This window comes from Neofelis nebulosa, chromosome 15 (assembly GCF_028018385.1).
Source record: "Neofelis nebulosa isolate mNeoNeb1 chromosome 15, mNeoNeb1.pri, whole genome shotgun sequence".
NCBI classification, from domain to species: domain Eukaryota; kingdom Metazoa; phylum Chordata; class Mammalia; order Carnivora; family Felidae; genus Neofelis; species Neofelis nebulosa.
Window position 1 is genome coordinate 27,149,788 of NC_080796.1, and position 25,713 is coordinate 27,175,500.

At 43.5% G+C, this 25,713-nt stretch overlaps 1 protein-coding gene across 8 annotated transcripts in view; it reads right to left on the minus strand.

Moving 5' to 3' along the window:
• Window positions 1–1,076: 1,076 nt before the first annotated feature.
• Window positions 1,077–25,713, minus strand: part of ABL2 (ABL proto-oncogene 2, non-receptor tyrosine kinase) — a 116,259-nt gene continuing 91,622 nt past the window's right edge. For 4 of the 8 annotated variants that reach the window (XM_058700790.1, XM_058700788.1, XM_058700789.1 and 1 more), the window contains 10 exons: window positions 25,107–25,402; window positions 21,929–22,201; window positions 20,750–20,834; window positions 18,457–18,634; window positions 17,653–17,837; window positions 16,198–16,350; window positions 14,331–14,420; window positions 11,373–11,546; window positions 10,588–10,821; window positions 1,077–10,278 (listed from right to left, as the gene is read on the minus strand). In XM_058700790.1, the coding sequence (XP_058556773.1) occupies window positions 9,098–10,278; window positions 10,588–10,821; window positions 11,373–11,546; window positions 14,331–14,420; window positions 16,198–16,350; window positions 17,653–17,837; window positions 18,457–18,634; window positions 20,750–20,834; window positions 21,929–22,201; window positions 25,107–25,402 (2,849 nt within the window). In that variant the 3' untranslated portion in view covers window positions 1,077–9,097. Of the gene's footprint in view, window positions 10,822–11,372; window positions 11,547–14,330; window positions 14,421–16,197; window positions 16,351–17,652; window positions 17,838–18,456; window positions 18,635–20,749; window positions 20,835–21,928; window positions 22,202–25,106; window positions 25,403–25,713 lie in introns of all 8 variants that reach the window. The other 4 variants (XM_058700786.1, XM_058700784.1, XM_058700787.1 and 1 more) reach the window with 1 other exon arrangement.

A 25,713-nucleotide genomic window follows, 5' to 3' on the forward strand; every position in this document is an offset into this window, starting at 1 on the left:
GCTTCTACTTGTGTAAAAACGTGCATAACCGGACTTACCTCACAGGGTTGCTGTCAGGATAAAACGAGTTAATCTTTATAAAAGTGCTCAGGACACAGTGCCTTGCTGTTTAAGAATGATAAAGTAAAATCTAATAAACCACCATCAGCTGGCACCACACTCAAAGCCACGGCAGGGCCTTTGCCTGGTCCTAGTCCTAGTCTTAGGAAACTCACGTCTGAGAACAGCCCACGATGCCCTATGCTAAGCACTCCGGAGCCGTTCCCTCTCGTAATCTTTAATACCACAACTTAAGTGACCGCTGTCCTCGTTTACTAAACGGGGACCGCGGGCCCTGAGAGGGCACAGAGGTGCGCCGGAGGGGCTTGGCCCAGGCGGTCCCACTCCAGCTCCTATGCTTTCGTGACTCATCCCTAAAGCGGCTTTCCTCAGCCAACGCCACATCTTCGGCTGTGCAAAATGTGACAACTTCCACAAGAGGGAAGAATCCCAATGGAAGATTCTCCTTGGGATTCTCAAACAAGATCTCCCAACTTGACCAAAACCGGGCAGGAGAAAAGGACTGAAGACAGAGCGTGAGGGCACGTAAGCAGAGGCTCAGCAGCCGCGGTACCCGGACCCCACACGTGCACCCCTTGAACCGAGCCTGCTCCTACCTGATCCAAACAAGGACTCGCGTTTTTAATAAACCTGAAGACCTGTGACATTCCACACGACCTGTGAAAGACGTTTTCGAATTTATTTGGAGTTATCCTCAAAATGGACTTTGACAGAACGAAGGCTCAACTCACTTTACGGTCACCTCATGTTAGCTACACGCACGCACGGACACACGTTACCCACCTTATGAACCTGCTGGGCTCCAGATGATGCCTCTGGCCATTTCCAAAGAGTGTAATCCATCAAAGAATGAGTATTCACTCCCAGAGAGGACATGCTGAAGAATGTGCCAGAGGGAGGTTACTAAAATCGGCTTCTTTACCTTACAGACATCTATTTTATTGTAGAGAAGGATAAACTCTGCGCAGATCCGCTCAGGTAAAATTGTGGGAGAAACACTCCAATCACAAGCCTACTTTGCCAATAAAATATTGCAACCTTTATTTAAAATAAAACACAAGTTGGCAAGCCTTGTGAGACAACAGGCAGACAGCATTCCCCTTTCAAGGGCCTCATTTATTTACATCAAGTTTAACACTGTTAGCAGTTCACAGTCAGACAACAGGGTGAGATAATTAAATTAGAAAAACAAAACACCTGAAAATATATTACAAGAACAAATACCTGACAACACTGGTAGTGTGACCCATGATTGATGTGTTTTCGATTAAATCCCATATTGTCTCACTGTGTCCCCTTAGCAACGCACACAGCGCTAGGCCCTCCGGACCTCACTCTCTGTGCACCCACCACGCATACACCTGTAGGGCGTGACCTTTGGTATAAACGTTAAACAAGTTTTAAAGACTTGGAATCATATTTTGTAGGATAAAGTTCTGTCAACCACCGTGAAAGGTTCAAACTTATCTTTGCCAAGCGAGCATAGCACTGGGTTCCTCCACTGATAGTCATTACAGAATCAGATTGCAAAAAGGAAGTGTGGGGTCCACCCAGGAGACGGGGGGGGGGGGGGGGGGTTCTGAGTATGCATGAACAGCTCGGTCGGCCTGTTCACGGCAAACACACCAAACCAGGGCACTGCTTCTAGTCACCACAGGGAAAGATCTGAGTAACTCCTCTTTCACCTACTCCCCTCCTTTGTCAGCACGGCAATGGGGTCTGTACATAATGTGGACGTAACACATACCCTCTATATAGATCCGAGATACGAGGGTTTTCAAACATAGGCCCTAATGAACTCTGAGATGAGTACCTCATTGTCCTTTCTAGTGTCTGAATCCTAATTTCTCTGAAAGACAATCACCCTAATCAAGGTGATGTCTCCAGATCTCAGAAAACTTCTCATAACGGAATCCCAAGAACAGTGGCCACAGTGAAAAACGGCTTGTCAAAGTGGAGGAAGGCTGGCTTACCGGGCCTTCATTCAACCACCAGAAACATCTCAGTCTCTTGGCATCCTTGCCACTCTCGACGCATGGAATGGTACTTCTGAACCGTGCAGAGCAGTATCTGGGATTCACCAGGGATGGCACTAAAGCACTGCAGGATCCTACAGTATCTTCTTAATCGAGAATAACTTATCTGGCACACCTGTGTTACTGCTATTACAGCTGATGAAAACCATCCTTATAGGTGAAAATTTTATTAGTCAGAAGTCCCATTCTCCAACTGAAGTTCATGGTTGAACTTAATGGCTTAATTTCATGTTTAAAACTTGTATCCGAAGACTCAGAAACAAATCTAATCAAGCTCCAACGACACCATCCATTTCCTTTCTTAAAACCTGCTAGCTTTGGACAGTTCACTTCCACCATGTCCTAAAGAGTTAACTGGAATGCTCCCAAGACCTCAAGGCCTGTGTGTACAGCTCAGTAGCCTGGAGTAACATGCAGGACCCAGAAATTTGATCCTATGAGTAACAAGATGAACAGAGAATTTCACAAAACAAACACAGAAGGATATATGGGGTGTGGTCTGAGGACAAAGTGGAGCCTGAACTTGTGACTTAAAGCAGACACCCTCTTTCCCTTAGATGGTCTGCAGGTTAGATCTGTTCGCACGCCATCTGTGACCTTGGGCTGTTAACCAGGGCCTTGCTACTGTAGATTACTCGGCAATGGGAAAATTTAAGGATGTAATTTTTCTAAGAGAGGTAAACAATTTCAAATTTATAATTGTACACAGGAGCAAAGAAGTGCGCTTGGGGGCAGGAAGGGTCCAGTTAGAGCAACCTTCCCCCAGCTCACCAAGCGGAACAGAGAAAGTGCAGTCCGCCACATCAGCGCCCGGTACGGAGAGAACATCTCAGGCAGGGACTCTGGCTGCTGGTGGGGCTTTCAGCCACCGCCACCCACCTACCAGTTCTAGCTCACTAATCGTGCGACATCAACCCAGCTTATGAGTCTTTCCTCCGCAAAACACACAAAACCCATCTCTGAAAGCACAATCCTCAGAGTGACCTCTCCCACTCCAAGCCAGCCTAGAGTCAAGATGACCTGCCTGGGCCTCCTCACCCAGGGAGGAGCATGCAACCTTCCCACCCTGGTTATCCCAGGGTGGAGCCCTCCCTAACTTCCTCTCCTTTGGATCTAGGACACGGAGTCAGAAATGAAGGCAGTATCATCTTACACGTGTCATCTCACCATGAAACACACACCTCAGGTATGGCATGAAAAACAGCAGCCCCAGAGCAGAAACTCCTCTTTTTGTACATTGCATAAACTTCACACGAGAGAGACTGGAGCTAAGACAGTCACCTGGGCAGATGCTCTGCACAGTGGCCGGGTCCACAGCCCTGAAATCCACCCACACCTCCCGGTACTACTCGGCAGGGAATGGCAGTGACCTTCTGGCTTCAACAGAGCAGGTGTAACAATAATGGTTACTCCAGGCACTCACCAAAAGCAAGCCTTGCATGTGTTTTTTTCAATTCTGGTAGTTGGAAAACTGGAACTCTAGCCAAAAGATTTAAATATCCTGACTGTTAAGAGCGGGACAGGTTTTAGAACCAGCCCACGGCCTCCCCCTGTCTAGTGAGGCTATGGCAGGCAGCAATTTCCTGGGTGGTCATGCGGAAGGTACGGATGCCACCCCTGCCTGCCTTTGTCAGAAGGGTGTATCAGCTCCCTTGGAGCTGCCTTGCCCTATTTCTTTCCTGCTCCCACACATTCCAAACCGAAGCAGACATTTACAAAAGAACTGAGCTACTGGCTTGACAGAAGCTGAGCCCGAGATACAGACAGCTGGGGTCTATTAATTCATAAGAAACTTACATCCAGAGACTCCTCTACTTAAGAAAACAAATGCTTATGACACAGAGATGGACCCCAAATCCAGGTAGAACAAGTTAATGCCAAACAAGATGATGAAACCCCAAAATCATTATGAATAAAAATGCAGACAACCCTGTCAACCCAATATGAACTCTCGTGGAGGCTTATCCTGATAGTAACAATGATGTCAGTAGCAAAAATTGGAAGGGAACAGGAGAGGTCAGAATGCAGTGTGCCTATAACTCAAAAGTGGCCACCAATGGAATTTCCTCTTGGGTATTTTATGATTTAACAGGAGAGTAGTGTTTACTCATTTTAGACAAAAAAAAAAAAAAAAAAAAAAAGAAAAAAAGAAAAAGAAAAACCACACACAGATGAATATCAAGCTCATTTCTAACTGGCAGGAAATCCTGGAAAACTAATTCCCAAAGTGCACTGGTTCTACGGCCGTCTGATCCCCACCCTTCCCCCACCCACCCGACCCCCACCCAGCCCCCAAAAACAACAAAACCACACTGGACGTGGGTTAAAAAAGACACTGTCAACATCAACAGGTAACGAGTCTGCTCCCACCACACTTAGGATGCTAAATGGCTGAACATGTAGTGGAGAAATGTTCAAAGATAAGAGGGCCTCAATTCTTCCTGAGTCAAGGTCCCCGGAAGAGCTGCTTTGTTCTGGAGTATACATTACTACTTTTTAATGGGTATAATTAAACCAGAAAGTTGGTCCGTAGTTTTCTGAAATTATTCGGCACTGAGCTACAATTTTAGCAAAACACTCACTATACCTGCACATAATTCATTTAGCAGTTTCATATTTACAAATGCGATAAGTTATAGGGGTGATTATTTATATATTTGCATTTTCAGGTCCCCCACAGGTAAAAGCCTATTAAGTCAATCAGCATCTAACCGACTGTTTGATCTTCTAAACAGACAATACAACCTTACAGTTAAATTACATATGATACTTTTCTCAAAGTGCTTTCATATACATTATCTCATAGTCATTAAAATGATATGGAATAAAGTTGTTTTGTTTTGAAGAAAAAGGAATGTAGGACTAGGTTTTTTGAAACTTAAGTTGGTATTTATTACAAAGTGCAGACTACTGCTGTGTTGCTGAGGTCTGTCCAAAAGAACGACCCCATGTAATTTTTTAAATTACTGAGCTCTACTGAATGCCTGCTTTGCGAGTGTTGCCATTACTAAACATTCAAGCCCCTTAAGGTCAGAGAGTGCCAGGAGCGTGTGCTTTAGAACGTGTGCAGCACTGTGCAAGCTGATTGTCTATCTGAGCCACTTTTTCTGCAGTGTCTCACAAGGCGTGGTGTGGAAAGACCCCACAACCAGAAAGTCAAGAGACCTGAACCCTAGCCTAGGCTCTGTCACTAATTAATTGAGGAAATGGGCAAAGAACTTAACCATCCTCTCTTCCAATTTCTTAAGCTATGAAGAAAAGGGTTGGGGTACTGATCGTGTTCAGGCAATGCTGGGTATCTGAGACACACGGAGGGATTCTTGGAAAGCACATTTGCTGAGACCTCGCCCCACTGGGAATTCTGATCTGGGGTGAGCCAATGCATCAGACTCTTTTTTAAATCCCAGGGATTTTGCCACACATCCCTGGCTAAGACTCGACTGGACTAAATGTTTGTTAATAGTAGTAGCAGTTAGCATTTATGGAGTGCTCATTATGTGCCAGGCACTCAAGCTAAGTATCTTACACACATTTTCTCATTTAATCCTTACAAACAACCCTGAGGTAGTTACTATTATTATTCCCTGTTTTCCAATGTGGAAACTAAGGCTCAGGAAGGTTAAATGACTTGCCTTCTAGACTGGCTTAGAGTCTCAACTCTTAATCACTATCTATACTGTATCCTTTAAAACTCAAAAGCTCCATGACTTTAGTTAAATAAACACAGACTGTGCCTTAGCAGTCAGCATGTTTTATTAACTGGGCACTATTTACTAGCCAATTTTCAATTGAATTGTAAGAAAAAATCTAATTTAACCCCCATAATTAGAGCTGGGAAAGGGTCTCTACTATAATGACGTCCATGTATAGCGGTCATCTGGAAAAACACTGGATGAATTTCGTAGGGCCAATCTTTTTAAAGGCTAGATCTCTGAAATTCACAATGCAAGTCTGTAGGAAAATATACACACTTTAATATTACACAAAGCCTTTTAAGAAAATACTTCATGTAAAGCACAATCAAGATGTATTCTACACAAAACACTGCATTTTAATGTAAGAAATCTAAGCTGAAATCATATTATCTGTACATGAAAGGATCCAAGCTGTGACAGCCCAAAAGTATGCATATATATAACCACTTTAGAAAGTTTTCAACACTTTGAAGAAGGGCTCTCGCTCCCCTGCTTTGCTTTTAAACTTGATAACGTTTTTTAGTTTCTAGAAGCAGTTTTCTCTGCTGTGAACTGAAACTTTTAAATTTATGTAAGGTTATTTTTAAAACCTGGTCCTTTTCAATTAGAAAGAGGAACAAAATCTAAATTATACTTTCATAGTAAGTTGACAGTGCCTCTTTAACCTGAGCCCTGAGCCCACAACTCCTGAAGTCACACAGTTCAAGCACCGTGTGGATGGGGTGTGCTACAATAGTTAATGCTACTCCTGACAGTGTTGGGGAAAAGCAATCCATTTCATGAACTTGTCGAGCACCGACCGTAGGCAAGACAGAGCCAGGTGCTGCCCCTGAGTAAGACACAGTCCCCACCCTCAAGACTGTTCTGCGGTGAGGAAACCGGGGAGCTTACATACACTCAGTAGTGTTCCTCCAAGGCTTATTTTCAGAGCTCTCAAGGAAAGACCCCCTGCTTTAAAAAAATAAAATAAAATAAAAATCCCCTGAAAAAACAATTACATAATTAATCCCTCAACTTGCATCCCACAATGACGGATAAACTTAAAAAGCAGCATAATATTCTAAAGTTTTAGCTTTCCCTGCCCCACCCTTAAAAGGCTAATTGCTAAAACAATTTCAAGTTTGTGGAAATGACCGATGAAGGGGAGTGGCGACGAAAAAGGTGGGGGGACCGTGGGCCTCCATCCAGGCCACAGGGAACCCTGTCTTCACATCCAGCCACTACAAGAAGATGAGCCAGATCACCAGTTGCCTGCGCTGCACCTGAAGGTAACACACAGAAGGGGCTCACGCAAGCCAGCCAGGGAGGCCCAGGACTGTCTCCTCCCTCCTTACCCTTCTCGTGACCTGGGCCTCCTTTGGAGCAGCCAAAGTAAAAATCAAAGTTTTCTTTCTTCCTAATGAAAACTAAACTTCCTCCTCGGTCAAAGATGACAAATTCTGTCCAAAACATAGTTTTTCCTCCTCAGTATTCTAGCCCAGTTAGCATACTCTCAGCAGTTCTAAATTTCCATTATCTGCCAGTGAGCAAAGAGAATCAAAGACCATTCACCGTAACGACACTGCACTGACGCGGCTCTCAGGGGATAGCTATATACTTATTTGCAAAACACCCTTGAGAAGATGTATCATTACCTTCACTTAACAGATTAAGAGATGGGGCTGTGGCCTGACAGTGGACAGATCGCAGAGCTAGGAAGAGAACTCACAGTTCATCAGTGTTCAATTCCTATCTTCCTAGGTTAATACTCCTTTAGGAGGAAAAAAATTTATTCTCCGTGGGCAGGTGGGGGGTGGTGGTCATAAAGCTCTAAAACAAGAATGAAATGTTAATTAAAATTAGACCTGATATCAAGAATATTAACCTCTAATCAATTAGGTTCGGTACCATATGATCCTATTAGCTTCCATGATTATAACTGAATAGGGAAGGAACAGGCTTATGTTTCAAGGGCAAAACATATTGGAGGGTTAAGTCACTAGATTTTTAGGATTTAATCAGTGTTTCCTGGGAATGACCTGCCCCTTCAATTATGCATTCTTCAAATAGAGGTGAAATGACAAAATAAATATCAAAGAATAGTCCCAATATGATATTTATAAACAAGCACAACAATGAGGGGGAGGGGGCATGTGAAAGGAGAAAAGCACGGGAGAGCGATCTGGGGTAATTCACCAGAAATCCACAGAGAGTGAGAAACTGTTTCTTCCTGCTCTCTACCTAGCCTGGCTCTAAGGTGATAAGGAAGGAGAAAGGTACAGAGAAACGGCCACTGGGACCAAGCCACCCTCTCCATTCAGTCACAGACCTCTGGCCCTGGCGGTTGAATTCCAAGAAGAGACCTCTCTCCTGGCATTTTAGCCGGAGAAGGAATACAGAGCTGCTCAATCCCGTGGCGGGGGTGTCGGTGTGCAGGGACACTGTATCAGAAAAGGGTTCCCAAGAGAACCTGGTGACCGCTGTTTTCAAAACCAACGCTGGTTAATGCCCTGAATGCTGCCAGAGATGAAGGAAGACGGCCCGCCCAGCAGAGAGCAGAGAAGAACCACTGAGGAGCCCCCTATGCCTGCTGTTGATAGACAGACGCCAACAAGCAGAAAGCCACTCGTGGTCCATGAGGGAGTGACATACCGGACTGGGAGAAGTGACTTCTCATTGGTGTGAAGCCACGAGGAGGAGGTCTCACTCTGACCACTTCCTAGCATTTGTTACTTCCTGCCCCGACTAACGCACCCATGGAAAACAGGACCGGAGCAGGCTCCAGCACCCGGGTCTGCAGCTCTTACTCCAGCAGTGACCTTGTGGAAAGAGCGGCTTCCAACAGCCTCGGCGAAACTTCTCTTGGTACATTCCCAACTTTCTCTTCTGTCCCACCCGATTCATTAGGTGAGCTGGAGCAGAATCACCATTAGTACCTCCAGGGGCCCCAAGTCCATTCCCCTCTGTGTGGTGCAGAGCGAGAGCCAGAGCCAATCCACTGTGTTGGCGCGGTCCCGCGGCCTTGCCGGGAACAGCCCGTCACTCGCTTCTTCGTGGTGGGACCCGCACGCGCCCCTGACGCGCCAGCGCAGCTTCCACTCCCGTCTGCCGCTGCTCCGCCCCCGCCCGACTTCCCTGTCCTATGTGTCTGCTTTTTGTTATTTTTGAGATGAACCTGTAAACGTGAGAACTCAGAGATCTGAGGTACTTCACATAAACACACTCAAGTATCAGTCTTTCATTCTCTGAAAACAAGAACACAGGAAAACAAGCCCCTCTCCCTCTCCCCTCAGAAATGTGAGCACCTTCCCACTAGGCTAACAGTGGCTACCTCTGCACCACATCACTGATCTCCTGTACACATGACAGTAAGTTATTAAGGACAGGGTTTGCCCCGGGCACACCAGCAGCTGCTGAAGACACCTGCAGCTCCTGCAGGCTGAGTTCCAGTTTGCTCACAGCCTCTCGGAAGGCGAATTTGTTGCGAGTCTGGGGGATGCAGTCCACATAGCCTGAGCAGTAGTCGAGCAGCTGGTGTCCGGTGTCCACCAGCTGGCTGTTGGGCACGGGTTCCGTGATTGCACTGGACAGTAGGTCAGCACATTCCAGCAGGGCCTCCTTGCTGATTTTGTCTGCTGAGATTTTCTCAGCCGCCTGTTTGGTTTTTCTCAGAGCCACTTTAGTACCTGCTGTGCCATTAGCCATTTTGGCCGGCGAGATGGAAGAGGTGGGCAGAGGCACTTGAGGCGGAGGCATCGCTGGCCTCCCAGCTTTCCCACTGACGGGCACTGCCCCTGGAGCTGCCTTCTTCCCTCCTTCCGGTGTCTCTGACGTGGGCTGTCCTGCAGCGGGGGCGGTCGGCTCTTCCGTGGGGTCTGAGCACACGGACGGATGCTGCAGTAGTCTCATCACGGGTGGTGGGGGTGGGGCACACTTTGGTTTTACCCGTCGGGGTCGGTCCTTGTCTCCAGAGGATGTGACCTGATGCTCAGATAAGAGTTTGAATTTATTGCCCTGAGAGTCTGTGCCAATGAGCTGCACGTCAGCTGGAGTGTGCTTCAGAGTGGGTGATATGAGGACTGGCACTTTGTGGTTGTGAGTGGTCGGGAGGGCTGCTGCAGCCTTGGCCGGGGAAGACCAGCCTGTCTGCTCGCCATCCTCTGGGACTCCAGCCATGCCAAGTCGTGCTCCGCCATTCCTCTCCTTGCTCTTTGGGGCAGCTGCCACTCCAGCCACCCCTACCCCCGGAGAGTCCTTCTCTGTAATGGCTGGATCCCCAGAGGGGGTTCTGAGAGGAAGAGCTGTGGCTCCTCTAGGCAAAAGTTTGGCTTTTGGTCTCTCCCTGCTTGGAGCAGCACCTTCCTCTGATTTTTTTGGAAGCATGTCATTGGCCCTGTCCACATTCTCTTCTGGCTGAGAAGAGGTGGACACTGTCCTTTCCAGCTGGAGTTTGGACCTCTGGCAGTTCCTGGGAAGGGTCATTGCCATCCTATCCTGCTCTGGAAGCCCTGAGGACATGGAAGATGTAGAGTTTGACCTTGGAAAAGGCTTGGAAGTGTCATCACTGGCTGTGGGTTTACCCGCTCGTAAGCCCAGTGTCTTTTTGATTAAGCGTGGTGTAAAGAAGCCTGTGATGCCAGACCACCCACCCCCAGCAGTGCCGCTGCCCCCGCCCCCACCGCCATCGTCATTACACAGGTTCCTCTGTGCAAAGCTCCCCCCATAGCACTTGGGTGGCACCAGATTCGCCTCTTGCTGGGCAGGAGTGAAAGAGAACCCATCAGCATGCTGTAGAGAAGCAACAGATGAGAAGTTACCCGTGAGTTCATATTTCTTGTGGGGTTGATTCTCCATTTCTCGGAAGGAGCTGCTGCGTTTAGGGGGTGTGGGAGCATTTCTCTTTTTCATGAAGGAGCTGAAGAAGCCTCCCTTCCTATCCCTGGTGAAGCATGTCTCTTTGGCATCTTCCAAGAGGCTGCTGGGTGACTTGTCTCTTTGTTTTCGAGGCAGTGCTGGGGACCCACTGGGGGTCTGTGCACCTCTAACGAACCCTGAAGAGAAACGGCCAATCACTAACGTGAAAGACAAAAAGTGACTCCATTACACTTGAAATACTAAGGTTTAATTTAATTGCAAGAGTTCTGTCGGCATCTATTAGATATCAGGTATTAGCAGGACTCAGAGGAAACTAATAAATACGTTACCATTTCACATTGCTGAGTGTTCCCAATACAACATGGGAAATAAATAGGAAGCAATAACCTACTTTCTACCTCGGCATTCGTCTTTTCTCTAAACGCTATAGCACACGCTGGCCTCAACTATCAGGCTCAGGGAAGCAGTTTTTGCCAGAACTACACAGATGGTAATGGTCCGGGATTTGAGAGCTGAGAAAACGGAGGGGGAGGCAGAGCTGTATGGCAGACGGAAAGATGAGGACTAACAACGCTGGCACTGCAGAGCCCCGGACCAGAGCAGGAGCTAAAGCAGACGCCAGCCATTCTCTCCTCAGGGAACACGGACAGGAAAATGGAAATAAGGCATCATACCCCAAGGTTCTTGAAACAAGGCAGTTTAATTCTACCTGCCTAGGGATCCATACCTGGTGCTGAACTAGAGGCAGAATTTTCTGTGGCATCCTGTGTCCCTTCGATATTCTCCTTGTTCTCCACCTGTTTCTTCAGCGTTCGGGTCTTAGAAGGAAGTATAGGCAGTCGGGGCAGGTATGGAACAACAGACGAGGAGGAGGCAGCCCTCCCAAGCTCCTCAGCTACCTCTGTGAGGAAGACAAGGGGACTGATCAAAAACAATTTCATGACACAGAAAAGGAGGTTTTTGTTTCAGAAAAGGTATACAACGGAGGAAGAAGCTGGAGAAAAGAGCACTAAAATATACAAATGGAATCACAGAGCATGTACTTTTACGTCTGCCTTCTTTTGCTCAACATTGTGACGGCCGATTCCTCCATGCTGTTGCATGTAGCAGAGGCTCCCTCTCCCAAGTGTGAGCATACCAAATTAACCCATCCTTCTTCTGGTGGATATCTAGGTTGTTTCCAGTTTGGGGCTGGAAACGAATATGCTGCTACCGACACCCTGCTACATGTCTTTTGCTTCAGAATTGTATGTACGTCTGCTGGGTGTATACCTAGGACCAGGACCGGTGGGTTACAGGGTGCACATCAATTCAGCTTTGCTGGGTCCTCTCAAACTCTCTCCCAAAATGGCTGTAGCAATCTATACTCCCACTAGCCTTGTATCAAAGTTCTGATTACTCTGCATGCTTGCCAAAGTTTGATATTATCAGGCTTTTTGTTTTTGATTTTAGCCATTCTGGTGTAGGTATGTAGTGGCATCTTACTGTTCTATTCTGGACTTCCCTGATGATGAGTAATGATGGTAAGCATGGATTCATATGCTTTCATATTTTGGATATCCTTGTTTACTGAGTGCTTGTTCAGAGGCTTAATAAAGCAGATTTCTGCACTTAGTTTTTACATTGCACCAAGAAGGAGGGTGGACACATTTCATGTCATGCTGCATTTCACTCATAAAACAAATGAGGCTCCTGAAAAAACATTCACTGTATCAGTAGGCCTCGGCTTATTCAACGTGGCTATGAGTTTTGGGGCTTCTGCTGGGGCAAAGACATACTTTACTATTCACCCCTTAACAAAAATGAAGCAAGCAGGACTGATTAAACTGTGAAATATTGTGATTTTTTTTTTTTTTTTACAACATTTTGGTGTAACTATTTAAAAAATCAACCCCCCCACAAGAAGGGGCACATGGCCTATAACCCAAGTCATGCCAGCGAGACTGTTTTCTTACGCTGCTGCCTACAGCAGCTGGGAGACAGACGTTAGCTGTGAAGATATGACCTCGAGGAGGCTAGCAACTGTGTCCCATACCTATTGGAAGATTCTGAGGATGAGATCAACCTAGAAGCAAAAGTAAAGTGATACTGGGTGGGAGAGGCTGTGAGAAGGAGGAAGTCCTGAAGCTAATTGATTCTGTGGCTTCTACTGACTCTGAATTAGCACCATCCCTCCTTTCCCATGGTTTGAGCCAATAAATCCTCCCTTCACTGCTTAAGAAAGTTTGAGTTAGGTTTCCTCCACTCACAACTAACTAATGAATACATCCTTTTAAGGTAGGAACTGTGTCTTAGCTCTGTGTCTTCAGTATATGCTAGCCACAGATTAGATGCTATGATTAATAAAATGTGGATCAAAAGAATCTTAAATTTTTGGTTTAGCAACTCTCAACGGCAGTTAACTTCAAAACTTGATGATGGTTGATTTTCTATAAGGATATAACATTTTCAAAGGAAACAGAACTATTTAAGGATTCAACAGAAATTAAAAGGTGACACAAAAGCACCAAAGAAATGGAGCCTATGACTTCTACCACTTCAACTCCACACGAAGGAAAGCACACAGAGGAAGAAGAGAGCTGGCCAAGGAGCTGCTCAGTGTGGCCCAAAGGGCTGCCTGTATGTATGCTCTGTGATGTATGTGCACAAGCTTCAGCTTACAAAGGAGTAGGATGAAAATACTTTGCTTTCAACCTCAGTATTTACTTTTCCCTTTGATTTTATCTGAAATGATAAGTCACTAATGGAAGAAGACAAAATTCAACTTGCCTGATTTCCTCTTCTAATATTTTGAAACCTGAACTTCAGTAGTGAGCTCTATGTTCAATTATGAAGGAAAGGAAAAATCTGAAAAATATACGAAATTCTGGAGCTATACTGAAAAACCTAGTAACAACACATAACTAAGAATTCTATGTTTTTAGCTCTCTAGGAATAGCTTCACTATATAACAAGTGTTTACTGTTTGACTCTCGCATGTAATTTTAGAAGCACTGTAATACCAAAGCAGGAAACTGCCTGTAATGTATGTATGTACCCATACACTTGTTTTTCAGATAAGAAAAGGGCTCTCACTGTTCATAGCTTAACATCCTCATTTTAAAGTATTCTCCATGTCAACATATTTTAAAATGTCATTTTAAACATTCAATTATAAGCATATAGTAATTAACAGCCCACTGGATTTTTAAATTGTTCTTAATTTTTCAATATTATAAACTACACATCCTTGTAGCTAAATCTTTATTCATACTCTTATTTATTTCCTTAAGATCTACTCCCAGAAAATAACTTTCTGGATATTGGGAGGTTTTTTTGTTTGTTTATTTATTTTGAGAGAGACAGAGAGAGAGGGAGAGCACAAGCAGAGACAGAGAGAGGTAGAGAGAGAGAATGTAGGGCTTGAACTCACGAGCCACAAGACCATAACCTACCTGAGACGAAATCAAGACTCGGACACTTAACCAAGTGAGCCACCCAGATGCCCCCAAATTTCAATATTAAAAATGAGCTAGAGACATAAAGACACATTTAAAGAAAGCAAAACAAGAATAACAGAGGCCACGAATTAATTCAGTATCCTGAAATGGAGTCCCAAACTGCAGGAGTCTATAATTTTTAATGTTATTACCACCCCTACCACCACCCATGACTGGCCACCAACAGTGAATCACCAGATTCTCACCTTCAGAAATGCTGGAGTCATGGAACATGGTTTCAAAAGCCTGATGTGTTTCAGCAAAAGACGGCCTGTCGGCAGGGCTCCACTTCCAGCCTATGTAACAAAAGAAGGAACTAGTGAAAGCTCTTTATAAATTAACCATCCAGTGGCACACCTGAGAGGGAGTGCTGTGCATCATGGAAACAGCAGAGGCATAGTATGTTCACAGGTGTAGTGAGCCCACATCCTAGGGCTGGTCCTTCCATGTAGCCTTAGCTTCTGTCCTTTCTACTACAAGGATAAAGAGGGGTGGGGAGATGGTTTCTAAAATGGAAAGTTTTCTTCTACTGGAAAAATGAAAAAAGTAAAACCTGTCTTCAAACTCATTCTAACCTTAAAATCAGCTATCCATATTCAGAAATATAACAGGCCATCAGACAGGAGGAACTTAGAGTCCACTTTGACAAAAACAGGGCAGTACGGAAAATAACAAGACTTATGCTTAAACACAAATGCAATTTAATTCATTACTCACCTTCCAGCTCTCTCATCTGTAAGAAGTCAGAGGCTTCTGTTTACTCATCAGAGGTTACTTTCAGGTATTCTCCAGAGTCTTTAGGAATTGTTTTTATCTAGTTGAAAGCAGCCTTCCCCTATCTAATCTCCAAACCCAAGTGCTTATTATCCTATTAAATATGCAAGTGGGCCATGGAAAACTATTCTTAGGATTCCAATACAGACACAATGATTGGTGGAAATGCAAACTGGTGCAGCCACTCTGGGAAAACAGTATGGAGCTCCTCAAAAAATTAAAAATAGAACTACCCTACGACTCAGCAATTGCACTACTAGGTGTTTATCCAAGGGATACAGGTGTGCTGTTTTGAAGGGGCACATGCACCCCAATGTTTATAGCAGCACTATCGACAATAGCCAAAGTATGGAAAGAGCCCAAAAGTCCAATGACGGATGAATGGATAAGGTGTGTATATATATATATGTATATATATATATATACATATATATATATACACACACACACAATGGAGTATTACTCAGCAATCAAAAAGAATGGAATCTTGCCATTTGCAACTATGTGGATGGAACTGGAGGGTAGTATGCTAAGTGAAATTAGAGAAAGACAAAAATCATAGGACTTCACTCATATGAGGACTTTAAGAGACAAAACAGATGAACATAAGGGAAAGGAAACAAAAATAACGTAAAAACAGGGAGGGGACAAAAACGTAAGAGACTCTCAAATAGGGAGAACAAACAGGGTTACTGGAGGGGTTGTGGGAGGGGGGATGGGCTAAATGGGGAAGGGGCATTAAGGAATCTATTCCTGAAATCATTGTTGCACTATATGCTAACTAACCTGGATGTTAATTTAAAAAATAAATTAAATAAAAATTAAAAAGAAAAAGACACAATGGTTGGGCCTTCTGGGTGGCTGAGTTGGTTAAGCATCTGACTCTTGATTTCGGATCAGGTCACAATCTCAGGGTTGTGATATCGAGCCCCACATTGATTGGGCTCTGCACTGAGCACAGAGCCTGCTTGGTATTCTATCTCTCTTCTCTGCCCCTCCTCCCACACTCCCTCCCTCCCTCCCTCTCTCTCTCTAAGATAGATAGATAGATAGATAGATAGATAGATAGATAGATAGATAGATTCTCTTAAAAAAAAAAAAAAAACCTCAATGGTTTGTCATATATGCCAACTAGCTGATAAATGACCAACTCTTTATATGCCATGAGGTTGGTCACTCTAACAATACTGAGAGGAAAACTATTTCTTAGTATCACTAAGAATCACTGCCTTAACCTTTAAAATCACTGCCTTAACCTTTAAAAATTAAAATAAAAAAAAAAAAAAGAAAACCACTCACATGCTCTCATAAGTTCATAAACCTTAGGGGGGCATCCTTCAGGTTGTTCCATTCGATATCCTTTTTCCAGTAGATCATAGACCTGAGACAGGTCAATACCTGGATATGGTGACATTCCATACGTGGCAATTTCCCACAGCAGTACCCCAAAAGCTGCATAAGGGATAACAGAAATAAAAAGCTGAATGTTTCTTCTCTGATTTGTTATTTATTATGTACCATCAGGTAACTTCTCTTTCAAATTCTGCATAACATTCACAATGTTACATTAGTATACTCTTCTAATTCTTCTAGCATTCTGATTCTTACAGCTGAATTTGTCCTTCTAAGATATTTGCCACAAGAATGCTTCAGGTATAACCTCAGGACTTTTATTTAGATCTCCTTTACTGCAGTGAGGGAGAATAAATTATGATCATAAAAAGCCTAGGACATAACTGAACTACTCTTAGAACAATCTATGATCTATTTAATGAGTTTCAGTTTTTAGATCAGCTAATATTAGGGGAGTAAAATAAAAATGGATTCATTTAAAATCAGAAAAGAAATTACACTAGAAAAAAAAAAACAACTGCTGGACTTGGTCACAGGTTATTTCTGAGTTTGAGATTCCTGATAAAAAGTCACTTCGTCTCGGTTGCAGATAAAAAGTGACAACTATTTCTGCTGGCCTACAACCCAAATTTCTAGACTTGTTCAGTCCACTGAGCATCCACTAAATCAGAATTCTTTTCAGTGCAACAGAAACAAGATGAGTTACAAGAGCAAATTCTAGACGCAATTCCATCACGCTTCCTTGAAAAGAGAAGGTGACTCTGCGTCATGATACTCTGGAAATAAGCAATAAAATCTAATAAGGAAAACAGGAAACTTTACAGAGAAAGGATCAGTAAAATCCAATGCAGTCCAAGATCTAGACTGTGAGCTCTCTGAAAGGACTTTTTTTTTCACTTTCTTCTTTACACTTTTTAAAAATTTATTTAATTTAAGTAGGCTCCACACCCAATGTGGGGCTCTAACCCCTTTCTCTACACTTCTTTCTATGCTAAGTACCTAGCACAATGCCTGGCAGACAGTAGAGATTTAATAAATGCTTGCTGAATGACTGATAAAGGATGGGGGTAAGGCAGAGTTTACTGGTCACATAAAAGAGAAATTGCGAAGAATTAAAGAACATTTATAAAAAAATAAAATGACAGGGGAGCCTGGTAGGCTCAGTCGTTTAAGCTTCCGGCTCTTGATTTCGGCTGAGGTCATGCATGATCTCCCGGTTTGGGAGTTCAAGTCCTGTGTCAGCCTCTGTGCTGTCAGTGTGGAGTCTGCTTAGTATTCTGTCTCTCCCTCTCTTTCCGCCCCACCCCTGCATGCACTGTCTCTCTCTCTCTCAAAATAAACCTAAAAAAAAAAAAAAAAAAAAAAAAAGAAGACACAGAAAAAGTCCCTTCCAAACCTTACCCCAAACGTCAGATTTAATTGAGAAGGTATTGTAGGCAAGACTCTCTGGTGCTGTCCATTTAATAGGAAATTTGGCTCCCGCATGAGCAGTATAGGTGTCTCCAGTCATCAGTCTACTCAAGCCAAAGTCAGCCACTTTTACCACATGGTTTTCTCCCACTAGGCAGTTACGGGCTGCAAGATCTCTGTGGGAAAGAGAACCCTAATGTGATTCCACTCAGTGAGGAAAATGGTCACGAACAAATGCTCTATTCTTAGTTCTTTGTGCTACAAGCAGAGTTGATAAGTCTGTGCTGACAGATATGGTAGTATTTTATGATAGCTGCTAACATGGTAGAAAGCCACTAATTATCCACCACTTGGAGAGTAGTCATCAAGAGGCAGTTACGTGATACTAGAAGAAAGCAGACTTCAGAAAATGGGTTCCTATTTGTAAGTACACTGGGCTAGGTTTCAGAGGTGAGCAAAGATGCTTTTCTACAAGGCTCTAAGTTCTTAACTGAGACGGAAAGCTTTTTTTAAAATTAAGCCATTAGATGGAGCAAAAGGCTCTTGGATATAATCCTGGGCAAAATAAAGAGCATTCTGTTTTAAGAACGGCAAAGGCTCCTCATTAATACTTTAGCCAGAATACAGGTTTACAAGATGGAAATGATATTATAGTGGGTGGGTCCTGTGAAAGAGAAAATTGCTTTCTTGGGTCATCTGGAAATTTCCAGGAAGGTCCTCACATTCTTCTCTTCATTTGCACATCAAGCAAGGTAGCTTCACGGTTAGAAATAGCAATGATTGGGCTTTACACACCTATGGATGAAATTCTTCTTCTCTAAATACTCCATTGCAGAAGAGATCTGAGTGGCCATATAGAGCAGTACGACTGCAGTCACTTCGTCTCGGTTGCACTCTCGGAGATAATCAAGCAAGTTGCCGTAGGGCATGTACTCAGTCACGATGTAAAATGGTGGCTCCAAAGTACACACACCTGGTAGTTCAAGAATAGAGCTTGTTTTATTAGTATAGATTCAAAAATTCCAAACCACTTCGTCAAGAATAGTTGACAAATTTTAAAGTCTAGTTCAGCAGTAATCTTTTCCCTTCTTGCCATCACATTCTCTGAAAGTAACACAGCAAAGGTAAGTTGCTGGTTGATAAGGGAGTCTCAGCTTCCATTACATCATTCTCTGGAAATCCACATGCATTTGAGCATTTGCCTGTTTGGGCAAAAGCAGAGTTACTTACATTAATTCCATAAGGGGTCTAGAAGACCAAAATTTCTGGAGTTCTGTATGTGCCCCAGATTCTGAGCCTCACCTGCACACTAACAATGTTTATCTGAAAGTAACAGCAATTGTGTATATGTTGAAAACTGTGTGAGTTCAGCCTGTATAAAGCTTGGTAAAAAGACTGCTTCCATAGTCAAGGATGTCACTGACCCAGGGTAGATTCCTTACAAAGAATCAACAAGAAGCTGAGGCACCTGCACGGCTCAGTTGGTTAAGCGTCTGACTGTCGGTTTTGGCTCAGGTCATGATCCCACAGTTTCGTGAGTTCGAGCGTCACATCAGGCTCTGTGCTGACAGCACGGAGCCTGCCTGGGATTCTCTCTCTCTCCCCCCTCTCCCTCTAAATAAATAAATAAATAAACAATAAAATATATTAATAAATATAATATAAATAAATATAAAGTAAAATAAATAAAATACATATATACACTTTTTTTATTTAAAAAAAATTTTTTTTAACGTTTATTTATTTTTGAGACAGAGAGAGACAGAGCATGAACGGGGGAGGGGCAGAGAGAGCGGGAGACACAGAATCGGAAGCAGGCTCCAGGCTCTGAGCCATCAGCCCAGAGCCCGACGTGGGGCTCGAACTCACAGACCGCGAGATCATGACCTGAGCTGAAGTCGGACGCCCGACCGACTGAGCCACCCAGGCGCCCCCATATATATATAAGAAAAAAAAAAAGAATCAACAAGAAGCTATTTCCTTTGGGACGGTTTATCTTAACGTGAACACCCAAAGAAACTGGCCCTCCTTCAAAATGGGCAAAGAGTTCAGCCAACAATTTCTTTGTGACCTGAATAGCCATTCTATCACAGCATAGCACATTCTGCTTAGCAAGGTAAACTGATGAGTATGGTCACAATTTTTAATTTGCTTCTTTTCAACAGCTTTTCATTTAATGTCTCTACCTTGTAAAAATATTTTGTGACAATGTTTGGTTTGGCATCATTTTGAGTGGTTCTGAACTTGAATCTGGGGCAATTACCACAAGCTGGGCAGTTTTATATATTGTAATCAATCTAGGCCACTCTCTCCTGGGCAATTAAAAAAAATTTTTAATTAATGTATGTATGTATGTATGTATGTATGTATGTATGTATGTAATCTCTACACCAAACATGGACCTCAAACTCACAACCCCAAGATCAAGAGTCAGATGCTCTACTGAGTCGGCCAGCACCCCGTTCCAGGGCAAATTTTTGTTTTTTAATGTTTATTTTTGAGAGACAGAAGGACAGAGTGTGAGTGGGCAAGGGTCAGTGAGAGAGGGAGATACTGAATCCAAAGCAGGCTGCTCCAGGCTCTGAGCTGTCAGCACAGAGCCCGACATGGGGCTCAAACCCATGTTTGCGGGATCATGACCCAAGCCAAAGTTGTATGCTTAACCAACTGAGCCACCCAGGCGCCCCGCTGGGCAATTTTTAAAGAGTCTGTTGAGTAAAATGACAACTATTTTTTTTTTTAATTTTTTTTAATGTTTACTTATTTCTGAGGCAGAGAGAGACAGAGCATGAGTGGGGGAGGGGCAGAGAGAGAGGGAGACACAGAATCGGAAGCAGGCTCCAGGCTCTGAGCTGGCAGCACAGAGCCCGACGCGGGGCTCGAACTCACAGACCGTGAGATCATGACCTGAGCCGAAGTCGGACGCTCAACCGACTGAGCCACCCAGGCGCCCCAAAATGACAACTATTTACTGAAGTAGTTTTGTACTTGGAGCTTCTGCCATGGTGATTCAAAAGGAGTATGTGGAGACAATGGGGTTGGGAGACAAGCATCACTAAGGAAACCCATGGCTCAGAAGCTCCCTCACCTAATAGCTGTACCAGATTAGGGTGCTTGATCTCCTTCATCACTGCAGCTTCTTTCAGGAACTCTTCCACCTCCATGGTATCTTCCTGGAAAGGCGGGGGGGGGGGGGGGGGGGGGGGAGAGAAGAAAACAAAACAAAAAAACGGAAGAGGGACAAACCCCCATTTTAATCATTTGAGTCAACTCACAATCCTAAACCTACAGCTTTAAAAAAACTTCTTTCAAAAATATTTTTGAATATTTTAGCATATTAAAGAAATTTTATCAGAACCTAAGACACATCCAATTAAGAAACAAAAATGTCCCTAAAATGTATCCAGTATTTGAAACAAAAGTGAAAATTAGCAGGGCAAGCAACGGAATATCCTATCCCATATCCCATCACAAGGGAAACATGGCAGACCTGGATGGTAACTCAGTTCTCAGTTTACTTCCTTACACATCTCAGCCTTTGAAACAGGAGACAGAAGGGTTAGCTGTTTACACATTTGTCTTCCTGACACATTCCTTAAGGAGCAATGCACATGTGCAAAGCCATGCATATTGTCTCACACTCACAGTAGGCTTAATAAGTGCTTGCTAACCAGAATGGATTACTACTCATAGCCAGAGCAGCCCTTATAAGTGATATGCCAGAGCTATGGAAGCAAACAGGAGAACTGTCAGAGAACGGAATGAGTGACGACTGTGCAACTGGTTACTAGGATGCTTAAAGAAGACAGCAGCATGAGGAAGATTTCTGGGACTATTAGGAACAAGAAAAAAGGATTTAATCTCATAGAGATGGGGGGAGCATGAGGCAGAAAGCTGAAGGACAGACGAGACAGCCCATGATTCTTGCACACTGCACCAACAATTCCATCCAGCAGGGGTCCTTCTCAGGAAGCAAAACAACTTGTCTTGCCTTTATAACTTATAATTTGCTCCTAACCTTTCACTAAGACTTACATCAACAGCCTCCAGAGACAAACCTTCCCCACATGTGGGTTTCGCTGTGTTGCAGTGAATAATCTGCCCGTGCGCTGTCAGCAATGACACTAAAGTTAATCATCAATTTGCTGATGTGCTTGGCATCAGTGGGTGGAAAGTGCTCCAAAGCTGAAGAAGGGCATGCTCATATTTCCAAGTGATTCAGCACAAATGTAAAAATGCCTGGAAACTGTAATTCTTAGCAACCCACCTTCAATGTTTTCACAGCAACCGTAAGGCTATATTTCTTCCAGACGCCGACATAAACTTCTCCATACTGCCCACCCCCAAGTTTGTGCTTCATGGTAATATCTGTTCGTTCCATTTCCCATTTGTCATGGATGGGGGACACGCCATAGACTGTTGGCTTATTGCACTTGGGCGCTGGGTAATGTAATGTTGTCACCAGCCCATCCGCCACTGTGGAGTGATGATGAACCAGCTCTGCCAGGGTGCTAAAGCGGCTCTCGGCAGTTACATACACCTGAGGAGAAAGGCAGGAGAAAAGCTCCATCAACTTGAAAAGGGTCAGAAAAATTGTTTTCAAAGCCCATTATTTCACTGGTCTGAAGATATAAAGACAGGAGGCAATCTTTTTTTTTTTTTTTTTTTAATTTTTTTTTTTCAACGTTTTTTATTTTATTTTTGGGACAGAGAGAGACAGAGCATGAACGGGGGAGGGTCAGAGAGAGAGGGAGACACAGAATCGGAAACAGGCTCCAGGCTCCGAGCCATCAGCCCAGAGCCTGACGCGGGGCTCGAACTCACGGACCGCGAGATCGTGACCTGGCTGAAGTCGGACGCTTAACCGACTGCGCCACCCAGGCGCCCCAAGACAGGAGGCTATCTTATTGAGGTAAATTAAATGATGATGGTAAGGAGAAACAGAACTTCAATTTAATCCTCCTTAAACCATTCTTCCTAGGCTTCCTAAATAAGCTCTAGTTTTGGGGGAAAAGCTTCCAACGTATCTTTTTGAATCATCAAGATCATTGGTCTTCAAGTAGTTTTAAGCAACAAGACTGTGAAACCCAAATATGTTAGCAGCAGAGATGCTCTGATTAAAGGAGGCAAGAGGAAACTTGGCCTCCTGTAAAAGGTTATGAAATACCACATCAGAATCTTGCACAGCACCAAACCTGAGAACCACAGAGTTCAGTTTTTTTGGTAGGGAGAGAGTATTTAAGTATCTTATAATTTTTACTTAATCAGGATATGTTTTTGAGTATCCAGGCCACTAAAAAAGGGCCACAATAGGGGCAACTGGGTGGCTCGGTTGGTTAAGTGACCCACTTCAGCTCAGGTCATGATCTCACAGTTCCTGAGTTCGAGCCCCGTGTTGGGCTCTGTGCTGACAGCTCAGAGCCTGGAGCCTGCTTCGGATTCTGTGTCTCCCTCTCTGTCTGCCCCTCCCCCACTTGCACTCCGTGTCTGTCTGTCTGTCTCTCCTCAAAAAAAAAAAAAAAAAAAAAAAAAAAACATTTAAAAAAATAAGTTAAAAAAAAGGGCCACAATTTTATTTCAGAGTGGTTAACAAAACAGTAGTTAATTTGTAATAATAAAAGTATAAAAGATGAGTAGTCTTCAAGCCCTATCTTCCAAAGGAGCTTGTTTATAGTGTTTTTTTTAATGAAACTTTTGGTGTATATAGAATAATACACAATATATACAGAATTGATGATTTTTACAAGGTGATCTCACCCATGTAAACCTCTCCCACACCAAGAATTGTAACACTACCAGCACCCTCCCAAATAAGCTATTCACCCCTTTGAAGATAACCATTCTGCTGACTTCTAGAACACCTTAGATTAGCTCTGTCTGCTTCTGAACTTACACAAATGGAGTCATACAACAGGTATTATTGTGTCTGCTTTCTTTCACTCAACTTTTCTTTATTGTGATATAATTTGCATACCATAAAATCCACCGTTTTCAAGGATACAATTCAGTGGTTTTAATATATTCCCAAAGTTGTCCAACCATCACCACTATCTGACTCCATAACACTGCCACCCCCTCACGCCCATCCCTGACAGTCACTAATGCCTTTCACTCAGTTTTCCATGTGTGGCACTCACCTACGACACAGGTCAACAAACTTTTCTGCAGAGGGCCAGAGAGTAAATATTTCAGGCTTATGGCCATAATGCCTCTGTCACAACTATTAAAAGCTGCCATAACAAGGAGAAAGCAGCCATAGACAACATATAAACAAATGGGTGTGTCTGTATTTCAATACAATTTTATTTACAAAAATAGGCAACTGGTGGGCCCACAGATTTTCTTGAGAGTGTGCACAGAAGTACATTTTTTGTTGTATGAAATTCTATTTTATGAATATGCCACAATTTACTAATTCATTCTGTTGTTAGACAATGAAGTGTTTCTAGCTTGGGGCTATTATAAATAATGCAACTGTGAACATTCTTGTACATGTCTATGTCTTCTATGTCTCCTATGTCTCCTATGTCTACAACACATGCACTCATTTCTGTAAACCAGAAGCAAAGCTGCTACGTCTCTCCCACATTACCACTCATCTGGTTCTATTTGGTTTCATCAAGAGACAGTAGGTCTGTGCGGTGATATAAAAGAGAGAATTCATAATTATTTCCTACTTTGTAACAGCCATTATGTTTTAAGGAAATTATTTCATTTAATCCTCACGATGACCCAATAAAGTGCAATGAGAAACAGGCTTATGTAAGGTCACAAAGTTAGTAAATAGACATGTTGGAGTTATGCACCAAACCAGGTCTGCCTGCTCCAAAGCCTGGGCTTTCCCCTACTCTGCATATCACACAGAGGGAAAGAGCAAAACAAATGATTCCATATAAATTTACTGTTCAGCAGAACTGACACAAAGGCAGGCCTCACAGTTTATGAAGTAAAACAGTTCCACTCCTAAGACAGCCACCCTGAAACGACTGGTCTTCCCAACGTGCACTCTGCTCAATGACTGACCTATTTCTATCAACACATATTCATACTCAGTCTCCGTCTCAGAAGCCCAGATTCTTACTTTGTGAACTTTGTGGCAGAGATTATTACAATTTTCAAAGACAGAAGGCTTAATCTAGCAATTCTGTACAACACACTGGATGTATATGTATATATCCGTACGCTGGTGGTGATTAGAACAGCTAACTTAAATAGCAGTTTCTTCCATTCACCTTCAAATCTCTCATTAAATTATTGATATAATAGTGTTTTTCATTTCCATTACCATATTCTTATGTGTAAGCTCTAATGTGCTAAACAGCCCAAATTCACATCAGTGATTATTTTATTTCATATGAGTCATAAAAACTTATTTTTTAGTCATTCTGAGTGTTTTTTCTAAAGAACAGCCCATCCACGCCCAAGGTGGTACCGGCCAGTCTTACCTTGCCGTCTGTGGTGGTGTTGATCCTGTAGTGATACACACGGCCCTCGTACCTGAGCGAGATGGACAGCTGCCCAGGGCTGCTCTCACTCTCCCGCACCAGGAAGCTGCCGTTGATCAGACTGCTGAGCAGGTACTCCGCAGCGCTGCGCGACACGGGCCCATGGTACCAGGAGTGTTTTTCCAAGCTGTTCACTGGGGTGATGTAGTTGCTTGGCACCCAACCTTGGCCATTCTTAGAGCGAACTTCACTCCACTCACCATTCTGGTTGTAACCAAGGACTCGAAGCTTTTCACCTGGCCATGACATCATCAGAGAAGAGAAGAGAAGAGAAGAGAAGAGAAGAGAAGAGAAGAGAAGAGAAGAGAAGAGAAGAGAAGAGGAGAAAACAAGACAAGACAAGACAAGACAAGACAAGACAGGAGAAGAGAAGAGAAGAGAAGAGAAGAGAAGAGAAGAGAAGAGAAGAGAAGAGAAGAGAACTTAACTTCAAATATCAGCAGTCTATTATCAAACTCTGAACTCTGAAAAAATCAATCAGGAAATTTTACGCCAACATTTAAAAAAAATAATGAAAACAAACTTGGCTGCTCATCATATCGTGATT